The sequence below is a fragment of the Atheta coriaria genome, unplaced genomic scaffold (assembly GCF_025399875.1).
Source record: "Atheta coriaria isolate IRGN ID8LTWV9N9 unplaced genomic scaffold, Caltech_Dcor_3.1 hic_scaffold_2_pilon, whole genome shotgun sequence".
NCBI lineage: Eukaryota > Metazoa > Arthropoda > Insecta > Coleoptera > Staphylinidae > Dalotia > Dalotia coriaria.
Genome location: NW_027045444.1, coordinates 2,510,109 through 2,533,296, shown reverse-complemented (window position 1 = coordinate 2,533,296; position 23,188 = coordinate 2,510,109). Strand labels below are relative to the sequence as shown.

Here is a 23,188-nt window from a genome sequence, read left to right as displayed (position 1 = left end):
TAAAAAGCATGCGATGTAGGTTAGCAGCATCGACGAGCTCAAGCAAGCAACAACCATGAGAGTTCTACATCTAACCCTGGCGATCCTCGTCACCATCGTGTCCACTTCCGGTCAGAGGGTGGTAAGGATGCCATCAAACCGCCTGCAAAATTCAGGATCTTTACCGCCTTTCGTCAATAACCTACCGGCGCATTGCTACCCAACTTATGAAGATCCCAATGGACCAACACAGGAAGAACACAAGCCTGACCCAAATACCACCTGCTACATGGGATATTGTTATACTAATCCAGCACCTGATGGTTCAACTCCACCACCAAGGGTACCGCCAGGTGTACCAACATTGCCACCTCCACCTGAACGTCCCAAGTTGCCACCTGGTGTCCCACCAAGCAGTGGACCAGGACCCAATCCAGGTGACAATGGACCACCTGGAGCTGAACCCACTATCTGTATGCCTTTGAAGGATGCTCCGCGCAATGTCCGCAACAACAGGAAATTCTATCCTGGTGTTTATCCGGGCGCCATTGCTCCCGTAGCTTATCCTGGTTATGGTGGATACCCTGCATATGGACGCATCATCTATTAACCTAACAAAGTTATAGAGATGTATGCAAATGTTTATACATGAATAAACACTGAATCTGAAATATTTTCTGTTTTTTCTCCTGAAGTGGTTCTGAAACATTTTTTGTTAATTTGAGTACAAGCGAATGTCTTAATCGTTAACAATTTATGGCTATCATTACCACGGCGATTGTATAAATATACTATTATGAGTTTGGTATGCATCATTTTAGATTACAATCCAATTTCGAGTATAAATTGAGCATTGGCTATGTTTTCGCGACGCTTCCAAATGGAGCGTTGATCCTAGATTATAAAGTCGGTATCATTGTTTGTTTGGTGAGTATTTCTTCAAGATATATCAGCATGATGAAGTTGATTTGTTTAGTGTTGTTGTCGTGGCTAGCAGGTACCTCATCAAAAGTGGTCGGGAGACGACAGGTGCCGGAACCATCTTTTACTAACCCTGAAGAGCAAATCAGAGAAGAGATTGAGAAATGCGTACAGGATATGGGCGAAAAGTTTTATCCACGGATAGCGGAATTGTTGAGGAGTGATGAGGATGACACTGAGTGTCCCAACTCGTGCTATGTGCCTGAAACCTTGAGTGATGACCTCATTGATGGGTTTAAAGACTCACTTATGGGGGCGTTGTCAAATAGGGACCTACCTGAAACATGTCCGGATTCATGTTATACTCATTTAGGTAAGTATTGATTTAATACAGATTTTGTAATAAATAAATGGGTTTTAGAATCATTTGAATCAACAAGACAACATCCATCTGATAATGATGATAGTGAAGAACCTTTTGATAGATCTGAAGATATATCACCTGAAGATAGATCAGATGATGATGATCCTGATGATGGTGATGCCAGGGATGGTGATAGTGATGAAGGTTTGTTTGATTTTGATGAGGAAGATCCCAATGAAAAGTTTGATGTTTCAAATTATCCTGAGTTGTCTGGTGATGCTGATTCTAAAGATGATGATGAAGACCCATTTACATCAGAACCAAATGAATTTGAATTTACAAGCGCACCTGATGCAAAGTCTGATGAAGATGATAATGGGAATGAAAATTCGGTTGAATTGATGTCGCGTCTTATGGGTATTTGATGTTTGTGGTTACAGATAAAGGTTGTTTATTTATTTTGGGTTTTTAGATGAATTCCTCCAAGATAGAACACCTGAAGAACAAAAACAACTGCAGGAGCATGTGTGCAACGATGACAATGAGTAATTTTCCGCCGATTTGTCATAAATTTAAATACATTTCTTTCTGGTAATAAGCTTTTTGTTGTTGTTTGTTTTATGCCTGGAATTAATTAAAAAAACAATAAACAATGTATTCGAATTGATTGTTTCTGTAAAATTGTGCGATAGGCGTTAATCGATTAATTTGCTTGTTTTTATATAAAACCCTCGAAATTGATGACTTTACTAAGTGATTTTAATTGTTTTTCGGGGAACATGATTACCACGTGGAGGTTAGTGCCGTTTTTGTTGGCTGTTGCGTGGCAGGGACAAGGGCAGGTCCCACCTGGAATGATTGCACGTCCACCTCTATCTCCACCAGCAGCTTATGGACCACCTCCAGTTGGTGTTGGAATATCTGTGGGTCCTGGGTTGAGACCACCTTTCTTACCACCGTGGCCAATTTTGGGTGATGGATTAGGAGCGAAGATTGTTTCGATTGTTGGGAATGCTGTTACACCAATAATAAGGCAGTATCCTTTGATTGGTGGGATAACGAGGTTTTTGGGTATATCAGTTAGGGAACCAGTTGGGCCTGATCCAGTGGGAGTAGTTGCTCCTGGGTCTATTGCAGTGGGACCTCCACCACCGTTAGCAATAGGTGCATTTGGACCTCCTGGTCCAGTAGTAGCAGGACCTCCGCCGGCGTTTGGACAAGGTGCTCCTGGACCCATTCCACCAAGATCTCCTCTTCCTCCTGTTGGGCAAGGACCTCCTGGACCTCTTCCATCTGGACCTCCTCCTCCACAAATTGGACAGATACCTCCTGGTCCTCTTTTACCAGGACCTCCTCCTCCAATTGGACAGAGGTCCTCCTGGTCCCCTTCCATCAGGACCTGCTCCTCCATATGGGCAAAGTTCTCCTGGTCCTATTCCATCGGGACCTCCTCCTCCAAATATTGGACAACTACCACCTCCACCACCTCCAAGAAGACCAAGATTAGCCTCCATTGAAGTAGGAGACCGCGTTGTAGTTGACGAATCCCCAAGTGGTCCTGGATTAGTGGTACGATCTGATAATAACTATGGTTTCAGAAAATCACTCCTCCTATCAGAAGCCAAAGACATAACCAACACCAACAGAGACATAAAACCTCTTACTGATATCCTCAAAAAAAATATAGCATCCGTCATACTTTTCGAGCAGATGCTTCGTAATATTCAACAACGTGATGCATTGAAACCTCCTGAGGAGCAAGATATTGTCAACCAAAACTTTACAATGCCTAAATACTTGTATGATGCTAACGATCAGGACTTGCGTATATATAATTTATATATTGCATCATATGCTAGATTACTTCACAGGCTGAAGTACGAAGGTTTGCCGGACATGCCACCTCTACCGCCGTATCCACAGTTTATTCGATTTGATGAAAGTAAATATCCAGGATTCCTTCCACTTGCAAGAGAAGTATCTGCAATTGTTGACAGAATTCAATTTAGACATCAATATACTGCAACTGTTCCTTTAAAATCTGAAAATGGACCTGGACCAGCAAGGAAAGCATTAATCATTCAAAAGAATCCAGATGGTACCCTGGAACAAATTGCTACACCTGGTGTAGAAAACATAGAAGATGATAGACAAAATAGGGTTCCTGTGGTTGCTCCAGTGGCTGGACCATCTCGAAGGGCATTATTAATTCCAAAATATCCATATACTTCTTATAAACAATTGGCCTCACCTGGTGATGAGAATATAGAAGAAGATAATCAATCTACAGATCCTGTTATGACCCTAGAAGGGGGTGGATTGCGCAAAGCTTTATTCGTTTCTAAAAACCCAGATGGTACTTTTGAACAAATAGCAACACCTGGTGTTGAAGGTCCTTCAGCCCGAAAAGCATTACTTGATGAAAGAAGCACTTATGGCATTTATAACCAAGAATCAACACCTGAAGAAGAAACCACTCAAGGGCCATCAAGAAAAGCATTGTTAATTCCAAAATATCCATATGGTGCTTATAAACAACATGCCTCACCTGGTGATGAGAATATAGAAGAAGATAGTCAATCTACAGATCCTGTTATGACCCTAGTAGGGGGAGGAATGCGCAAAGCTTTATTCGTTTCCAAAAATCCAGATGGTACTTTTGAGCAAATTGCCACACCTGGTGTTGAAGGTCCTTCAGCCCGTAAAGCATTGCTTGATGAAAGAAGCACTGATGGCCTTTATAACCAATTTTCAACCCCTGAAGAAGAAACCACTCAAGAACCATCAAGAAAAGCATTGTTAATTCCAAAATATCCACGTGGTGCTTATAAACAACATGCCTCACCTGGTGATGAGAATATAGAAGAAAATAGTCAGTCTACAGATCCTGTTATGACCCTAGAAGGGGGAGGGTTGCGCAAAGCTTTATTCATTTCCAAAAATCCAGATGGTACTTTTGAGCAAGTTGCCACACCTGGTGTGGAAGGTCCTTCAGCCCGTAAAGCATTTTTGGATGAAAGAAGTGCACATGGCATTTATAACCAATTTTCAACACCTGCAGAAGAAACCACGCAAGGGCCATCAAGAAAAGCATTGTTAATTCCAAAATATCCACGTGGTGCTTATAAACAACATGCCTCACCTGGTGATGAGAATGTAGAAGAAGATAGTCAATCTACAGATCCTGTTATGACCCTAGAAGGGGGAGGATTGCGCAAAGCTTTATTCGTTTCCAAAAACCCAGATGGTACTTTTGAACAAATAGCAACACCTGGTGTAGAAGGTCCTTCAGCCCGAAAAGCATTGCTTGATGAAAGAAGTGCACATGGTATTTATAATCAATTTTCAACACCTGAAGAAGAACCCACTCAAGGGCCATCTCGAAAAGCATTGTTAATTCCAAAATATCCACGTGGTGCTTATAAACAACATGCCTCACCTGGTGATGAGAATATAGAAGAAGATAGTCAATCTACAGTTCCTGTTGATGCCTCAGAAGGAGGAACATCCCGCAAAGCATTATTTATTAGCAAAAATCCAGATGGTACCTTTGAGCAAATTGCCACACCAGGTGTTGAAGGTCCTTCAGCCCGTAAAGCATTACCTGATGAAAGAAGTGCACATGGTATTTATAATCAATTTTCAACACCTGAAGAAGAAACCACCCAAGGGCCATTAAGAAAACCATTGTTTATTCAAAAAGATCCAAATGGAGGTTATTCTCAAATTGCTACACCTGGAGTTGAGAATATAGAAGAAGGCAGTAAACCTATAATTTCTGGGGATGCCCCAGAAAGTGGAACATCCCGTAAAGCACTATTTATTAGCAAAAACCCAGATGGTACCTTCGAGCAAATTGCCACACCTGGTGTTGAAGGTCCTTCGGCCCGTAAAGCATTTTTGGATAAAAGAAGTGCACATGGCATTTATAACCAATTTTCAACCCCTGAAGAAGAACCCACCCAAGGGCCATCAAGAAAAGCATTGTTAATTTCAAAATATCCACGTGGTGCTTATAAACAACATACATCACGTGGTAATGAGAATATAGAAGAAGATAGTCAACCTACAGATCCTGTTATTACCTTAGAAGGGGGTGGATTGCGCAAAGCTTTATTCGTTTCCAAAAACCCAGATGGTACCTTTGAGCAAATTGCAACACCTGGTGTGGAAGGTCCTTCAGCCCGTAAAGCATTTTTGGATGAAAGAAGTGCACATGGCATTTATAACCAATTTTCAACACCTGGAGAAGAAACCACTCAAGGGCCATCTCGAAAAGCATTGTTAATTCCAAAATATCCACGTGGTGCTTATAAACAACATGCATCACCTGGTGATGAGAATATAGAAGAAGATAGTCAATCTACAGATCCTGTTATGACCCTAGAAGGAGGAGGATTGCGCAAAGCTTTATTCGTTTCCAAAAACCCAGATGGTACTTTTGAACAAATAGCAACACCTGGTGTGGAAGGTCCTTCAGCCCGAAAAGCATTGCTTGATGAAAGAAGTGCACATGGTATTTATAATCAATTTTCAACACCTGAAGAAGAAACCACCCAAGGGCCATCAAGAAAAGCATTGCTTATTCAAAAAGATCCAAATGGAGGTTATGCCCAATTTGCCACACCAGGTGTAGAGAACATAGAAGAAGGTAGTAAACCTATAATTCCTGGTGATACCCCAGAGAGTGGAACATCCCGTAAAGCATTATTTATTAGTAAAAACCCAGATGGTACCTTTGAACAAATTGCCACACCTGGTGTGGAAGGTCCTTCAGCCCGTAAAGCATTGCTTGATGAAAGAAGCCCTCATGGTATTTATAACCAATTTTCAACACCTGAAGAAGAAACCACCCAAAGGCCATCAAGAAAAGCATTGTTAATTCCAAAATATCCACGTGGTGCTTATAAACAACATGCCTCACCTGGTGATGAGAATATAGAAGAAGATAGTCAGTCTACAGATCCTGTTATTACCCAAAGAAGGGGAGGATTGCGTAAAGCTTTATTCATTTCCAAAAATCCAGCTGGTACTTTTGAACAAATAGCAACACCTGGTGTGGAAGGACCATTACAAAAAGCATTCTTTATCCAAAGGAATCCTAATGGCGGTTATACCCAATATGTCACACCTGGAGTTGAAAACAAACCACAAGAAACAAATATTCTAATTAACCAAAATAATCGTGAGGGTACCATGGAGCAAATTGCAACACCTGGTTTTGAAGCTACTACAGAATACCAACCTTTAAGATCCATTGTTTATGCAGAGGGTGGACAATCAGGTGGAGCTTACGCTGTTGGTTCATCAGCATACCCTACATCTCGCAAGGCAGTGTTTATTACCAAGAATGCAGATGGTAGTTATACAGAAACATATTCACCGGGTACATCTGTTGAAGTCCAATCACCTGAAGAAATTAGTTCTTCGGTACAATTTGTACCTGAAAAGAGAAAAGGTATATTTAGAGATGGTGGAAGAGCAATGTTGGGTTACAAATATCAAGGAGGTCCGATTACCCAAATTGCAACCCCTGAAGAAAAGGGTTCTTCAACAGAAAGCGTATCTGGAACCCAATTTGGCACATCTGAAGATGGATCAGTGCGTATCAGATATTATTTTAAAAGAAATCCAGATGGTACCTTGGTGAATATAGGATCATCTGGAGTTGATGGAACCTTAGGGTTAAATCCTCCAATTTTGAATATCAAAACAAATGATGGAAATACCATATTGGGTTACAAATATCAAGAGAGCCCTATTACCCAAATTGCAACAACTGAAGAAAATGGTCCTTCAACAGAAATCCACTCTGGCAACCAATTTGTTAAATCTGATGATAGATCAGTGCGTACAACATATTATTTTAAAAGACATCCTGACGGAACCTTAGAAAAACTAAGTACATTGGGAGATGTCAAAGCAGAAGGTGGAAAAACAACTTTGAGTTACAAATATCCAGGAGGTCCTATAACCCAAATTGCAACAACTGAAGAAGATGATCCTTCGGTAGAAATTTCATCTGGAAATCCACTTGGAAAATTAGAAACTGGATCAGTGCGTACCAGATATTATTTTAAAAGGAATCCAGATGGTACCTTGGTAAATCTTGGATCATATGGGGTTGATGGAACTTTAGGGTTAAATTCTCCAATTTTGAATATCAAAACTCAAGGTGAAAATACAAGACTTGTTTATAAGCAACCAAACCCAATTTATGAACAAAATGATACCGGAAATATCCAACTTAAAACATCAAGTGATTCATCACGTAAGGGATTGTTTATCTACAAAAACCCAGATGGATCTGCTATCCAAATAAACATACCTGAAATACACGCTACATCAGAATACAAACCCAGAACATATTATCTCGTTAGAAATCCAGATGGAACTTCTAAAATCCAAAGTTCACTTGATATTTCTTTTCAAACAAGTACTCCAGAAAAGGTCTACCGAAAACTAATAAACCCTAAACATCTAACCATTGACAGAAATTACAGGGATTCTGAATTTCAATTTCAACCACCAGTAGACAACAAGATTTATGCCAGAGTTGACGAACCAATTATTCAGTATCAGTCAGATTTTGATAAATATTTCTCTCAACGCAAAGCCAATTCTCAAATACCCCAAGAAGAAGAAAACGAAGACGCAGAATTCGATGACTACACCAACGACAAAATAGAACCAGTCTCACAAACATTCCGCAAATTCTCCGATTACGACAATTTTGATCTTGATTTTGAAAACGACAAAAAAGTCAACTCTCAAGGCAGAACCCTACAAACCTCTTCTAAATTACCCAAAACCAATCTTCAGGAATCCACCAAACTCCTTGAAGCCCTAGAACTTGACTTTAAACTAAAAATGGACCAAATCGAGCTAGACCAGAGATCCCTACCAGCAGACAGACAACCACTACACTACAAACCATTCAAAAAACCAACCTACGACCCGAACGGAGATAAGAATTTAATAAACAGTGTCATAGCATTATTAACCAGTGATTCATACAGACAACATGGAGAGGACATAGTAAAAATACCAGCAGTACCACTACTGTTGTTAAAGGACACACCTGAAGAAGATAATGTGGTGAGACAACTCAAACCGTTAGTTGATAAAATCCTACAACTACGTAGGTTAATACGTGGACCAGAATCTGTTAACCTAGATAAAATTATTCATTCAGAACAATTGTCAGATACCCAACGGAAATTCCATCACTGGTGTTAAACAAATTTAATTACTGCGTTTCAATTATAATCACTTAATAATTACTCGATTAATTGGACTCAATTATAAACCAATTATATTTTACGAATTAACAATGTGCAATTGTTTTGGTTACGATTATTTTTAATCATAAAATTAATTGAACCGTTGTATAAATATAAGATTTTGAATATGGCACACCTTATTAATACTTTTATTACCACAAAATGGGTACCTTTACATTATGGTCACTTTTCTTCTGTTTTGTTTTTATTATTGGTTGTAGTCAGAGTCAAGCTGAGGAGGGAATTGTGGATTATGAGAACTTTCCAGTGGCACCTCCAGCTTTTCCAGGTACCCCCTTTATTTTTAAATTCCAAGAGTTTAATAATAAAAATTTTTGTTTAGCTGGACGTGGAAGGCATAGATGTCATCATAAGAAACGAAAAGAGTTATTGGATGCAAAAGATGAACAGTTTTTAGTTGGACATTTGAGAAAGAATAGAGCAGGTCAAAGACCAGGTAAACCAACAGCTGGTGATATAATCCTGGATAAACTAATGGACATACCTGGTTATCTTGTTAACAAAGCCGTACCTTACATCGCTGGGTTTCTAACTGCCTTAAGTCAAGTCGGAGCTAAGCGGAAGTCATTCCTACCATCAGATTCCATGCAATCTGAAACAATTTCTCAAGTTATGCTTGATGAATTTAAAAAATACATAAAGTCAGAAATCAAAGGTCTACAGTATGATTTTCAAGGTATAGACCTCAATAATCTTCAGGGTAATGTTGTATGCAAAACTGTTTTGTTGAATTCTGATCAAAACTAATAAACTCATGGTACCCACAATAAAAATGTGTTTATTATTATTATTATTAAGGAATACCTTGAATCTTGATTGTTATGAGAATACCATAAAGTTTATTGTAAAAATTGATTGTGGTTTACATTGCTCACATTAATATCAATAAATAATCATGAATTACTTATCGCACCTATTGTCATTGGCAATGCGAATAATTTCATGGTATGCCGTTGAATAAATTGTTCCGCCATGTTTATAAGTGTTTCTTTATTACTTTTATTATCGGTGTAAATTGGGTGGAAAATTAATGCAAGACAAGGGCTATTTCTTTTGATGGTACACCTTCAATGGAGTGCTACAACAACAAAATTACCACTGCATAAACATAATCACAAAACAATTTAAATTTCACTATAAATATATGTTAAACATGTGGGTAAACTCAGGTTATCACAATGTATACTACATGTTTGTGTTTTCTGCTCACGTGTGCCTTTACTGGTGGTACCACATCGTTGGATAATTTGTATCAATCGGTTGCTGGTAATGGAGATACTTGTGTTTGTATTAACAAACATTTAAAAGAGGAGAGTAATACAGAATATCCAGAAATTAAAGGTATGGTTGAGTTATTGATTGAAGGTATACCAGGAGTTAAAATGTGTTTATTACAGGTGTAGAAGATAAACCTGTTGATATCAATTTTGAAGCAGGTTTTAAAACAGAACAAAAAGAAGAAATTCCATTGGTGGATAAAACACCAGGGATTTCGGGTACACCTGATGTTAATTTCAATGTACCACAAGCTCCAATGATCATACCAGCTACAACAGCGTCCTACAAAGAAGTAACACCCATTGAAACACCAAAAACAGCAGAAAAGGATGATGGTGAAAAGGAAAAGAGTACAACCATACCAACAATCTGTAGAGACCCAGCTTCTTTGGTATCTCCCAGAATGGTTATACAAAGAAACACACCTCCACTATCAGTTATCCAGGGAGAAGAAGGTTATGATATCAACAGAATGGTTAATTACCCTGAAGAATCTACTTTTATTAATACCAAACCAACAGCAAGAGTTATCAGATATCCTAACTCAGTAACACCTGGTATATCCACATACCATGAAAACAATAACATTTTTGAGCATGATTCCTACCCACAAGTCCCCACGAAAATTATAAAATCAGAAGGTGTGTTAGAAGCTTCTAGACAGGTAAATATACCTGAGAACCAGATAGATATTCAAGGTATACCCATGATGGGTGCTAGAAGTGTCCATTATTCCAAAACAGGATCATCAATACCATCAATAGTTTCAGCCTCAACTTATTCCGCACCTAGGAGTGTTAGTTACACTAAATATTCATCAGGTTCAATTTCACCTGGTGAGATAGGAGTAGGAGGAGGAGGTAGGGTTGGTTTTAATGATGGTGGTAGGCTAAAATATTCCAGAACAGTTTCTGCTATTGGAGGTGGTACAGGAGGTGCAGGAGGTCAAATAAGTGGTGGATATACAAGTGGATTAATTGGAGGTTATCCAATAGGAGATGGTACCCTCTCTGATGACTACAGAGTAGTAACAGACAATGCAGATACATCCAGGAATTTCGGAAGCTACGGAGGTCGTTATGTAGGTTATAACATCCCAGGTCGTGGTTCCCGAAGCTTAGGATACTACGGAGGTTATAAATACTAACCTACCATCAATATATACCCCCTAAACCTAAATATAAATAAATCATGCATCAGAAACTTTAAGTATTTTTATTTCAAGTGTTACCATCCAATACAGCATTAATAAGACAACTAACAAAATACAGAACAAAATAATTATCTGGTATTCTAAAGTAAAGTCTACTTGCGAAATAGACTCTTTAGATACATCTCTTTGGTGGCCGGTAGTGACTTTTCACAGATACATCGTCGTCCCTCCTCGATGATACCATACAATTCAGGCACAGGCCCCTCGTCATACTCGTCACTCAAATCAAATTCAGGTTCATTTCTAGACCAATACGTAGTCCGAGGATAAATGGTCGAAAGAAGATGGCGGAAGTATGAAACCGCGCTGGCAGAATACCGGTATTTATATTGACGGTAAGGAGGTTGGTATTGTGGATAAGGGATAGCCGGGTAAGTTGTACCAAGAGTAGGAGTATACCAAAAGTATCGGAATGCTTGTGACTCAAGGACAAAGACCACCAGCAATGAGAACACCACCAACTTCATCTTGCTGTGCGGACTGCGGACTATCGAAGAATAACTTGCCATAAATGAAGGCATGACAGTATTTATATATGCCGGGGTTTATTATGGTTTGAAATGATGGAGAAAATTAAGCAAACCCTTAAATATAAAATTGTATAGAATTAATTCGTACGCATATTAAAGAATTATATAGAAACGGTTAAAGGGACGCAATTATTCGGATTACCATTTTAATTATATATTATTATATGCCTATTATATTATTGACCAATTTGGCGGTAAGTTGGGTTTGGTTTATTCTTTACCTAAAACAGAACAAAAGTAGTTTAATTGGATTTTTGAATCAAGACAGAAATTTTTTCAAAAAAGAAAAAAATTAAAAATTAATCAAACTTATTTTAATTTATTAAATTATAGTTTAAATTAACTTTAAGTTTAAAATTTTATGGTAAACGTACCCAAAATGTGCTTTTGTTTTACCCTTAATTTTTTAACCTCAAATAACCTCAAAATATAGTTTAATATTCTCTTACACTGAGATCTAGTCTGGTTGCACTGAAGTACTTACAATCAAATGAAGTACCAGCTATTTAATATCGTTAATAACCTGCAGATTTGAGCCGTAATCATACGTATATAGCATCTGAATTTATTAAGATATTTAATGATGTAGAAAATTGCAAAAAATCCAATAATAGCGGTGTAATTAGAGTCCACAAAATTTCAATTTGTAAATCAAAATAAATGAATACACCAAAGTTCAGTTATAATGCTTTTATGGTCCAAAAGAAAATTTTGTTTGCTTAAAAATATAACCTTACCTTAAAAGGTGACATAACCTTATTTTTATGCTTTTTGAAGAAGAAATTAATAAAAATTTTAAAAAAATGGATTTTTTTATAGAATATACTTCTCTTTACTTTTTCTTTGACTTCCTCCAGCAACTATTCTCTTTTTGGCTTCAAAAAAATGAAAATAACGTTTGCAACCCTAAAAATCAAGTTATAAAAGTAAGGTTATGTTGGTTTTTGTATCTGAAACCATTCCCTAACCACACTTTAACAATAAAAACAATAAAAACAATAAAAACAATAAAACAAATCAAAATACTTGCAATATTTCATTTATTCAATCAGTGATAAATCATACACTGTAGATTGTATTACAGGTTAAAATCGACGCCCTCGTCTCCTGGCCTCTTCTTCAATCTCCTCCAATAATTCCTCCCTGGTTAGAGGATCAAAACAGAGGCAACTATCGCCGACGTTTTTCACTTCATAAACCGGCTCTTCATCCAACTCTGCAGTGGTCCTGCGTAAAAACCCACGCCTGGCATACCCTTCGACTCCAAGCGATGACAAGAGGATCACCATTAAAGACAACACCAATAATTTCATCTTGATACTTGGACTTTTTACTTTTCTGTCAATTGACAAGTATTTTTCAGTCAAGGAAGGAACTGATACATTTTCCTGACCGAATAATGCGCTTTTATAGCAACAGAATAAATTAATCATTAATGATGTAGAAAATTGGGAATCCCTAAAATACGAAATTGTATGAACTCAATTTGGACGCATATTATTCGATAAGTTATGAAATCGATCATTTTCCTTAACTGTAATCTCCATAAATAAATACTAGACCACAAACAAATCAAATGAGGTTATGTAATTTTTTATGATTCATTCTAACCACACTTCAATCAAATATTTTTAAATTTCAAATAAATTTATTGTTATTATTTATTTATATCCATGGAAATCCATATGATCGCCGTCCTCGTCGTCTTCTCGCTTCTTCGGCATCTACGAGTGCATCTTGCGCGCTTACAGGATCAAAACAAAGACAACTGTCACTCAGTTCTCTAGCGTCATAAATAGGTTCCTCATCGTCTTCCAAAACCTTCCGAATCATTCCTGGTCTAGGGAAAATCCCATCAACTCCAAGTGCAAAGATTACCATCATTGATAATACAACCAATTTCATCTTGTTTTTGATTTTGACTTAAGTGACTTAAGTGACTTCAATGGACGACAATGGGTCAGCTAGACAACTGATGCATTTGTGGTTGGGACCATGAGTTTTTATACGCCAAGAATATCTATATCAGTAATGATGTATAAAATTGGCAGATCCATATGGTATAAAAATTGTATAAATTTAATTTCCACGCATATTATATTTTAATTTAAACAGTTTTCATTGGGAGCAGCTGCAGTGATTTGCAATGACTATAATATGAGTTAATCACGCTATATTAAGAAATGTTATTTATGGATCATGAATCATGTGGTAAATAAGTCAAGTGAGGTTATAAATATTTTTAAGGTTATTTTTGAAAATGGAAACAATTGAATATTTTGTAATATTATATATTTAAACATATTACATATTTATTTATAATATGATGGCGGTTCGTAATACGGGTAATCTTCATCAGGTAACAAGAAAAAGATGCGACGAGCTGCTTCGTCTTCAGACTCCTGAAGTGTTTTTTGTATGTTTGCTGAGTCAAAGCACAGACATGTTTCGGCTAGGTCTCTGGCTTTGTAAATTGGCTCCACGTTTTCTTCTAAATCAGACCTGCGGAATGTCTTTCTACCAAAGTGGCCTTCCACTGCAAGAGTGAGGATCACCATTAAAGGGATTACCATCAATTTCATGTTGGTATTGATGTTGTTAGTAACTTTTCAGAAAAATCAGGAAAATAACTGATGCATACTTTGTTTGAACCACAGGCTTTTATATTGGAAGAATATTCTCCTGAGTAATCATTTATATAATTGGATGAATCCTAAAATATTAATTTGTATAAATTTCATTTCCACGCAAATTATGGTATAATTGAATTTGATTTAATAGGAAAAGTGGTCATTTGAGTTAATTTTTCATTTTCTTATATTATGGAAAATTGATTACAGACCAAAATGATTTAATTGTAAAAGTGAGGTTATGATAAGTTATTATTGGTACGTAAAATTAAAATTTATGAAAACAGTATTTTTTAAATTTGTGATTACAATTTTTGATTTTTGGCATGAAATTAAAAAAATCATTTGTAAAGACCCTAAAAATATTCAAATCACACAGAAGGTATTCCTGGTACCTGGAACTGCCAGTTATACTAAATTTTTATAAAGGCCAAAGGTAACTACATTGAATAATATCTGGTAAATGATAATTTTATGGGTTTCTATTGAATCTGATGGTAGGATCAAATATTCTAAGACATACCACCTTGTATTGATGGTGAGGAGGATAAAATAAGTTATGGTACCCTCTTAGATACATATAATATAAATAAGGGTTGTGAAAGTAAGGTTAAAAAACATTTTGTTTTTTTCCTTTAGTTGGTTAGAATTATCGTACTTTTGATAATTTTAGTGAAAAAGTATGAAACTGGTGGTGTTCTTCTTTGATGGTGATCCTTCTATCCATCTACAGAATTTAGTATTTTAGACAATTCTTCAATTTTCTACTTCATTTCATGTCCGAAAATAGGCCCAAAATAGACTATAAAAACCAACGATGGTTATGCCGCATTTGTCAGTGGTCCAGCTGCCTGATAGACTGTTTTCCTGAGAATTTCAAATAGTTTTTGAAACAAGATGAAATTGGTGGTGTTCTCGTTGATGGTGATCCTTGTGCTTGGAGTTGATGGGATTTTCAGAAAGAGGGGAATGTATAGGCAAGACGAGGACGACGATGAGGACAATATTTATGCGGTTAAGAACATGGGTGATAGTTGTCTATGTTTTGAACCCACCGAGGAGGCCAGGAACGATGAGGTTATTGATCCAGATGTAGAGGAATTGGTTTCCAGGAGGCGTGGAAGGCGTGGACTTCCGTCGCTCAAACGTCTACTTACCAGAATATTCATGAAATAATGATTATATTATTTTCTGGTATTATCTTATCAAATGATATTATTAATTCAATAAATTTCGAGTTGCACCATAAAAATTTTGGTTTTTTGAATATTTTGCATAAAAATTGATGGTACTTTCTTAATTTTAACAAAAAAAATGGAGAAAAACATTTTAATCATTATTTTAGGTTAGTTTTTTAATAATAAAAAGATTTATTCGAAAAGAAATAAGTTTTTTAAAAGATTTTCCCTGAAAAATTGATGATACCCTATTAATTTGAAGGAAAAATTGTTGATATGCATATTAATCATTGTTTTAGGTTAGTTTTTATAATAAAAGATTTATTCAAACAGAAATAAGTTTTTAGAAAAATTTTCGCTGAAAAATTGATGGTACCCTCTTAATTTGAAGGAAAAATTGTTGATAAGCATATTAATCATAATTTTAGGTTAGGTTTTTGATAATAAAAAGATTTATTCAAACAGAAATGAGTTTTTAAAATATTTCCACTGAAAAATTGAAGGTACCCTCTTAAATTCTCAAAAAATAAATAAAAAATCATTTAATTTTGAATTTTAGGTTAGTTTTTTGGATAAAAACCCAACCTAACACTACTTACTTCCACTTACCAGCATTTCATAAAATAATAATTATATTATGCTCTTTATTATCTTATATTATCAAATAAAATTATTTATTCAATAACTTAGGTTATAGAATATACTCAAGGGTACCAAATAATAAAACAAATATTTTCATGCTAATCTTTATTGAATTAAAGTTGTAATCAAAAATTTTGCAATTTTTTAGTCGAACCTTGGTATCAAATGATTATTTTTATAATCATATATTCCTCCTGCTCTTCTTGCCACCTCATCTTCGACCTCCTCTATTAATTCCTCCTTGCTCACTGGTTCGAAACAAAGACAACTATCGCCGAGGTTCTTGACGTTATAAATCGCCTCTTCCTCCTCCAAATCAGACCTGCGAAATGACCTTCGACCAAAATGCCCTTCGACTCCAAGCGCCAGGATCACCATTAACGAAAACACAACTAATTTCATCTTGGTGTTTATGGGAACTTGGTAACTCTTCAGAAGACAACTATCAGGGTCAGTTTTTCTACAACTGGTTGAAATTCCAGTTTCAATCGAGCGCTTTTATAGCGCAGAATTATATTAACACTAATGATGTAGAAAATTGAAAGAACCTTAAATTGTAAATTGCATCAACTTCATTTCCACGCACATTATATTATAATTTAAAAGATTATTCAGAGCAGAACTCATTTTTTAAAGGTGAGGTTATAAAACTATTTGGTAATGGAATTGATTAGTTAATAAAACTGTTTTACTTTTTCAGAATTAATTATTCAGGACAAAGAAATACGAAATAATTAAATACTTATTCCATTAAAACAAAAATGAAAAGTTATATAAAGGGTTTGTTGCTGAGGCACTTTGGAAAGCTTTTGTATTTGTTAGGTAAAGGTGAGTAGAGGGTACCACTTGATTCGGTGACAGACTCGACTTCATGTGGTACCATTTGCGCAAAACTTGGAAAACTTCATTAATACCAAATTCAGTTATTACCAAATATGATATGAATAATTATAACATCCAAGAGTTTATGGTCAAAATGTAAACAATAAAATAATTACTTTTAGAGGTCAAAATATGGTAATAAACAATTTTTATCAAAAAAAAATTTAAAAAATTTAAAAATAATTTGATAGGTTAGGTTTTGATAACAAAACTAACTTAAAAATCAAAATTAAATGATTTTTTATTTATTTTTTCAGAATTTACGAGAGTACCTTCAATTTTTCAGGTAAAATATTTTTAAAAACTCATTTGTGTTTGAATAAATCATTTTATTATAAAAAACCTAACCTAAAATAATGATTAATATGCTTATCAACATATTTTCCTTCAAATTAATAGGGTACCATCAATTTTTCAGGGAAAATCTTTAAAAAAAAATTTATTTCTGCTTGAATAAATATTTTTATTATAAAAAAAAACAACCTAAAATAATGATTAAAATGTTTTTCTTTAATTTTTTGTTAAAATTAAGAGGGTACCGTCAATTTTTTAAGCAAAATATTCAAAAACCCAAAATTTTTGTGGTGCAACTTGAAATTTATTGAATCAATAATATCATTTGATAAGATAATACAAGAAGATAATAAAATCATTATTTCATGAACATCCTGGTAAGTAGACGTTTGAGTGACGGAAGTCCACGCCTTCCACGCCTCCTGGAAACCAATTCCTCCACCTCCGGATCAATAATCTCATCGTTCCTGGCCTCCTCAGTGGGTTCAAAACATAGACAACTATCACCCATGTTCTTAACCGCATAAATATTGTCCTCATCGTCGTCCTCGTCTTGCCTATACATTCCCCTCTTTCTGAAAATCCCATCAACTCCAAGCACAAGGATCACCATCAACGAGAACACCACCAATTTCATCTTGTTTCAAAAACTATTTGAAATTCTCAGGAAAACAGTCTATCAGGCAGCTGGACCACTGACAAATGCGGCATAACCATCGTGGGTTTTTATAGTCTATTTTGGGCCTATTTTCGGACATGAAATGAAGTAGGAAATTGGGGAATTGCCCAAAATACTAAATTCTATAGGAGTTAATTTGTACGCATATTATACTATTGTTTAAATTGTATTAATGCCGATAGCTTATTAAGGATCATACAATTTTAATTTCATGGGAGAGTAACTTGATGGTGAGACATCAAAATAGCATAAACGCTCTTTATTCAACGCCTGGATTTTAAGTAAACAAACTTTAATCACAGTAAACTAAAAAATAAACAGAACAATATAAAAAACCAACCAAAAATATTATTATTCAACCTAGGTACCTTTACATACCCATTCGTGGTGTGGGTCCACTTCCAGGTCTTTTTTTACAAACACATTCATCACCATTAGGATTCCTCCATTGATAAGACAATAAATGCACCTTTGGAGTATTTCCAAAGTGATTATTTTCTACTACGATGCGGTTGGAGGTGTCCATTACAACTGGTGGTCTTCCATCCAAAGGAATACCAGGAACTGCTGCATGAACCGGAGCTATACCGATGGGTACAGCCGGTTGGACCACAGTAACTGGTGCAGGTAATTGAACGCCTACGCCTAAGGGCCTATAAGGAACACCAGGTCTATATGGTACCCATGCTGGTGGTGGGACCCATTTTGCAAATTGTAATTCAACCATATTAAAGTAATTTAACGCCAGAATAACAATAGCGGTTACCGTTGAGCAATTCATGATGAAATTAAACGGCATACCATCAAGTGGTACCTATATATGTAGTTTATGAATAATTTATTTGCATTTGACTTTAATTACAAGTTGTTTGTGTTTATTAATTAATTAATTGCATGATTATTAACAGATTGTTTATTAATTTTGAATTCATGCATGAAATTACAATCTACAATAGTATATCACGCCATCTAGTGTCATATTTATACGTTTTAATATTAATAGTATAAAAGTGAGGTTATGATGTTTAAAGTTGAATATCTCTTAAACTATTAGAGGTATTTAAAAAATTTAAAAACAATTAACTGCAGAATTTAATTCATTATTGAATCGCATAAAGTAAGTTAATTTGTTGGGTAATAAATTGTATTTTATTTATAACAAGACATAAAAAAGTAATAAAATTAAAATAACAATGATATCATTCGCTTGTTTTGATAAGCACTTGTATGGCTTGTGAGCTCTTGTTAAGTTTATGCTCGTTATGTTATGTAGTTTAGTAACTTAGTTCTGTTTTTATCGCAGGATGCTTGTTGCTTTCGTTCTGGGTTTACTGATGTTGAATGCGGTGGAGAGTGCTTCAAAGGGGATAAAAATTGTTTATCGTAAGATTTTGGAGATTAATTTGAAAAAAAATTGTTTTAATTTTGTTTTTTCAGATAATCCAAGTTATACAAGAATTATTGGTAAGTAGGAATAAAAATTTGGAAGATTTGATTTGTATTTAGACAAAAAAAAATAATTTGAAGGTGTTTTGATATTTAAAATTACAGATTTTAAAATTTAAAAAAAATAAATTTCAAAAATTAAAAAAAACGTTTTTTGCTTTGAATTCTTAAAATTAAACTTTGAAATTTGTAGGAACAATACCTTTAGCTATAATCTATGCAATATCAATTTTTTGAAAAATTTTATTTGATAGTTTTTGAATAAAATCCAAAAAACTAAAATATCTTGGAAAATACTAAACGCACTGCATTAATATTTCTACCATATTAAAGAGAAATTAATTCCTCACCATATACTCATAATACTTTTCAAAAAAATGAATTATTTTTAGAACCCAAAGCAAAAAACAATTTTTTTTAAATTTTGCTGATGTGCTCCAAAACCTTCTTTTAAATAATATATTTTTCCACAGATGGTGTTCCAGTAAAAGTGACTTACGAAGGAGCTTACGTCCCAATTCCTCAAAATGTTTCCTTTACGATTATGCGCAACATACCAACACAACCAACAAGACCCCAAATGCCCAAAATGCCAACGCGTCCAACTATTACCTAAAGACTAATAAAACGAGCGATCCATATGAGAAAAAAACATATTCATTCTCATAAACACTTTCATAAGTACTGAATACTAAATACTTATACTGAATATACAACTGGAGGGTACCATCAAAATCTACCATCAATTCCAATGAAATAAAACAATGATTAATGTGACATTTGATTTATTCTTCCATTATAACCTCATCAACATATTTTTTATTTCTTCAAAACTTTCTCCTATCCTCTCCAGAAATAATCTCCCCCGACCTAGCCTCCTCAACAAACTCTTGATCCAAAATACATTCGGCATCCTTCGTCTGAGGCACAGGTTCATCCACCACACATACGCATTTATCATTTCCATTCTCAATGTTGTAGATCACCCCAGGAGCACTGCGACGCATTACATACCAATTGCCAAAGTTAGAAGCACTGGAACTCGCCATTGAACTGGATGCATGGTGTCCAGCAAAACCACCACCATGGGACCAAAGTGCGTCAATTCCCACAATGAGGAATACCATCAGTGATAACACCACTAATTTCATTTTTGGTTGATTTTTGATTTGTTTTTTTGTTTTTTGGTGAATTTAAGGTGATAGATCACTTTATTATGGTTTAGTAATATGTAATAAACTGTTAAGTATTCAATTTGATGGTAGGTATTTATATAAAATGGCTGCGATTCATATAGAAAGTGTAATGATCTATGGGAATGAAAAGTACCATGTTTCACTGCGGATTATGGAAATGAATCGATTTATTCGTTGCGCACGATATATTTTAATTTAGTTTGGATCGTAAAGGAAGTGAACAGGAAAATAATATATTCTATTCTTATCGGTGGAGATAAAAGATATTTGGTAGGTGTGGAAGGATATACAATTGGTTTACGAAAAAGGAAATTGTTTATCTGCGGTAAGTAAATGGAAAACTTAAGCAAGCTTAAAGTGTGCTTTTTAGGGTATACCTGCTATATATGGATAGAATTTTGAAACACCTACCGTTTGGTATGATTATTAAGGTCTTATAAATTTTAGAGAAAAATGAAGTTTTTTGTGAGAAAGAAAAAATACTGGTTAAGGGATGAACCAGGTGAGAAATATCCCAAAATGTCTCTGAAAGAATCCATGAGTAGGATTTAAGTAAAGTGACTTAAGTTACAAGCGCCATCTATAGACTAATGATTAGTAGTGTGTAGTCTTCTGTGACTTAAGTCAATTAATACTCATGAAATTATGACTTAAGTCATTTTTCAGGTCTTATTGATGACTATTTAATTTAATTATTCGAATTTTGGTGATTTAAGTAAAGTGACTTAAGTCACTACTTAAGTAAAGTCACTTAAGTCACTTTTTGGAACTTTCCAATAAATAAACAAAAAACAACTTACCAACAATACCAACCTTTTTTATTCCCAGATTCGAGAAAAAGAACTGGTATGACCCCAATATTACTTAAACCCTTACTTAACCTTAAAAATGATTTGTTTCATTTAAGTACTACCAATAAAATAAAACAGATAATCCAGAGAAGCATTTATTGAATCAATCTACTCGTAACAAGATTACTTATCACCATATCATCTTCCAAATATCTATCCTCTTTAATCTCCCCTATTAACAAATACTTCTGGATTGTACTCAACTGTACGGTCTTTGCATTCATTAACCAAACCACTTGGAGGTGGTGGTGGAGGAGCAGGAACAGTGCAGACACATTTATCACCATTATTATCAAATTCATAGGTGTTATCAAAGCCATCACGACGGTATCCCATTCCCATGCTAGCATGATGTGACCCAGCACTGAAGGAGGAAGATGAAGACATGGAAGCCCCAGCTCTGTATCCTTCCGCTCCCAGGACCAAAACCACAACCAAAGAGAATACTACCAATTTCATTGTGTTACTTGTTGGGTACTTAATAAACAGATCAACTGACTTATTCCATATTTTTACTTGTATTTATATAAAAAATGAAATTGATAAAAGAGGAATTAAAAAAAATACAATTGAATATAATAAAGTAAATGCTACGCTCGATAAAAATCATTCTAATTTTTGTCCTCAGTCAAGTAAATCTGTGAATAATTTCATTTTATTGCTATAACCACCGATAAGGGATTTATTATCATATTCCAATTTAAAAGTAAACCCACGTGTGTTGAAATTACAATCAGCAAGTTTTGATTTATTCTTTATTGAATTTACGTTTTATTCTTCATTTCATGCGCATCTTGGTGTTTTTGCATGGAAATAAATTGATGATGATGTAATCGGTCACGAAAGTCATGCATTGATTATATAAGTCTGTCTATCGTGTAATGCTGGGTGTAGAGCAAGTGTGAGCATGCGCGAATGCATTAAATGCACTTAAATCACTTGCTATACAGCTACGGCTGTTGTGTGTAACCGCACATTATCGAGTGATTGCTTGGTAGCAAGTACCTTTTGACCTATATTGGATACTTAATTATTATCACACTTATGACTTAAGTCATGTTATGGATATAGTTACAGCATTGCTTGAATAGGTTTTAAGTGTAGTGACTTAAGTTAAAACGCCATCTAATGACTAATGAGATTAATATTAGTAGGAGTATGTAGTCTTATATGACTTAAGTCAATCAATAATCATGAAATTATGACTTAAGTCACTTTTTAATAAATATTTGATTTAATTATTTGAATTAAGTTAATTTAAGTAATGTTACTTAAGTCAATATACTTAAGTAAAGTGACTTAAGTCACTTTTGGGAACTTATCAATAAATAATTATTTATTTATTTCATTGTTTCAATTCTGGAATTTTTAATCAAATTGATTTGAGTCACTATTTATAAGTAAAGTGACTTAAGTAAATATAGACAATATAAACAAACTAAAATATCAAATATTTTCGCTTAATGTTATTTTAAATGTTATGTGAAGAATTACTGTTCCTTAAAGTTTGTTTGAAATTTGTTGATATTTAGACATAAGTCACAATCTAAGCACGAGTAATGTTTGTATGACTTAAGTGTAAATGTGTGCGCACTTTCTCCGATTGAATAGTTTGTATTATTTAATTCCATCAACAATAAACTTACTTAATTTAAGTAAATTCTCAAAAGTAAACTTAACTTGCTAAAAACATAAATAATTTAAATATTTATTTATATTATGATTGAACATTGAAAAAAATATATATTCAAAATCTCTTTCAATGTGTGGTTTGTTGTGATGTGACTTAAGTTACTTGCGC

At 34.8% G+C, this 23,188-nt stretch overlaps 5 protein-coding genes and 2 long non-coding RNA genes across 8 annotated transcripts in view; 4 read left to right on the top strand and 3 right to left on the bottom strand.

The window, feature by feature from the left end:
- The window catches only part of LOC135803323 (uncharacterized), a 78,947-nt gene extending 60,275 nt beyond the window's left edge, over positions 1-18,672 (bottom strand). The window contains exons 1-2 of one of the 2 annotated variants that reach the window (XM_065316915.1): positions 18,273-18,672; positions 18,145-18,200 (exon numbers count right to left, since the gene is read on the bottom strand). In XM_065316915.1, coding sequence (XP_065172987.1) covers positions 18,187-18,200; positions 18,273-18,621 — 363 coding nt within the window. In that variant the 5' untranslated portion in view covers positions 18,622-18,672 and the 3' untranslated portion in view covers positions 18,145-18,186. Of the gene's footprint in view, positions 1-17,497; positions 18,201-18,272 lie in introns of those variants that run through there. The other variant, XM_065316914.1, reaches the window with a different exon arrangement.
- Positions 864-1,927, top strand: LOC135800749 (germ cell nuclear acidic protein-like). Its single transcript, XM_065314070.1, has 3 exons — positions 864-1,273; positions 1,322-1,681; positions 1,737-1,927. Exons 1-3 carry the CDS (start codon positions 934-936, stop codon positions 1,811-1,813), a joined length of 777 nt encoding a protein of 258 aa, XP_065170142.1. The 5' UTR covers positions 864-933; the 3' UTR covers positions 1,814-1,927.
- LOC135803296 (S-antigen protein-like) lies at positions 2,154-2,675 on the bottom strand. Its single transcript, XM_065316889.1, has one exon. The coding sequence runs from the start codon at positions 2,673-2,675 to the stop codon at positions 2,154-2,156; it is 522 nt and encodes a 173-aa protein (XP_065172961.1).
- LOC135803360 (uncharacterized) lies at positions 2,686-9,341 on the top strand. The gene is made up of 2 exons (XM_065316954.1): positions 2,686-8,836; positions 8,891-9,341. The coding sequence occupies exon 1, from the start codon at positions 2,975-2,977 to the stop codon at positions 8,501-8,503; it is 5,529 nt and encodes a 1,842-aa protein (XP_065173026.1). The 5' UTR covers positions 2,686-2,974; the 3' UTR covers positions 8,504-8,836; positions 8,891-9,341.
- Positions 9,713-11,049, top strand: LOC135800355 (uncharacterized). The gene is made up of 2 exons (XM_065313574.1): positions 9,713-9,909; positions 9,966-11,049. Exons 1-2 carry the CDS (start codon positions 9,747-9,749, stop codon positions 10,991-10,993), a joined length of 1,191 nt encoding a protein of 396 aa, XP_065169646.1. The 5' UTR covers positions 9,713-9,746; the 3' UTR covers positions 10,994-11,049.
- On the bottom strand, positions 11,046-12,101 carry LOC135803379 (uncharacterized). The gene is made up of 3 exons (XR_010550792.1): positions 11,964-12,101; positions 11,732-11,810; positions 11,046-11,643 (listed from the first exon to the last, which is right to left on the bottom strand). It is a non-coding gene; the product is annotated as an uncharacterized lncRNA (long non-coding RNA).
- Positions 18,673-19,120: 448 nt separating the features above from the next.
- On the top strand, positions 19,121-20,117 carry LOC135803324 (uncharacterized). Its single transcript, XR_010550785.1, has 3 exons — positions 19,121-19,277; positions 19,332-19,358; positions 19,814-20,117. It is a non-coding gene; the product is annotated as an uncharacterized lncRNA (long non-coding RNA).
- Positions 20,118-23,188: the final 3,071 nt, after the last annotated feature.

What these genes read in the sequence shown, in the direction of transcription:
- LOC135803360 (XM_065316954.1), top strand. Translation starts at nt 2,975, where the DNA reads ATGCTTCGTAATATTCAACAACGTGATGCATTGAAACCTCCTGAGGAG.
- LOC135803296 (XM_065316889.1), bottom strand. Translation starts at nt 2,675, where the DNA reads ATGGAGGAGCAGGTCCTGATGGAAGGGGACCAGGAGGACCTCTGTCCA.
- LOC135800749 (XM_065314070.1), top strand. Translation starts at nt 934, where the DNA reads ATGATGAAGTTGATTTGTTTAGTGTTGTTGTCGTGGCTAGCAGGTACC. An exon ending in TTCATGTTATACTCATTTAG is followed by an intron (nt 1,274 to 1,321) that starts GTAAGTATTGAT and finishes AATGGGTTTTAG; the next exon opens with AATCATTTGAATCAACAAGA. An exon ending in ATTGATGTCGCGTCTTATGG is followed by an intron (nt 1,682 to 1,736) that starts GTATTTGATGTT and finishes TTGGGTTTTTAG; the next exon opens with ATGAATTCCTCCAAGATAGA.
- LOC135800355 (XM_065313574.1), top strand. Translation starts at nt 9,747, where the DNA reads ATGTATACTACATGTTTGTGTTTTCTGCTCACGTGTGCCTTTACTGGT. An exon ending in AGAATATCCAGAAATTAAAG is followed by an intron (nt 9,910 to 9,965) that starts GTATGGTTGAGT and finishes TGTTTATTACAG; the next exon opens with GTGTAGAAGATAAACCTGTT.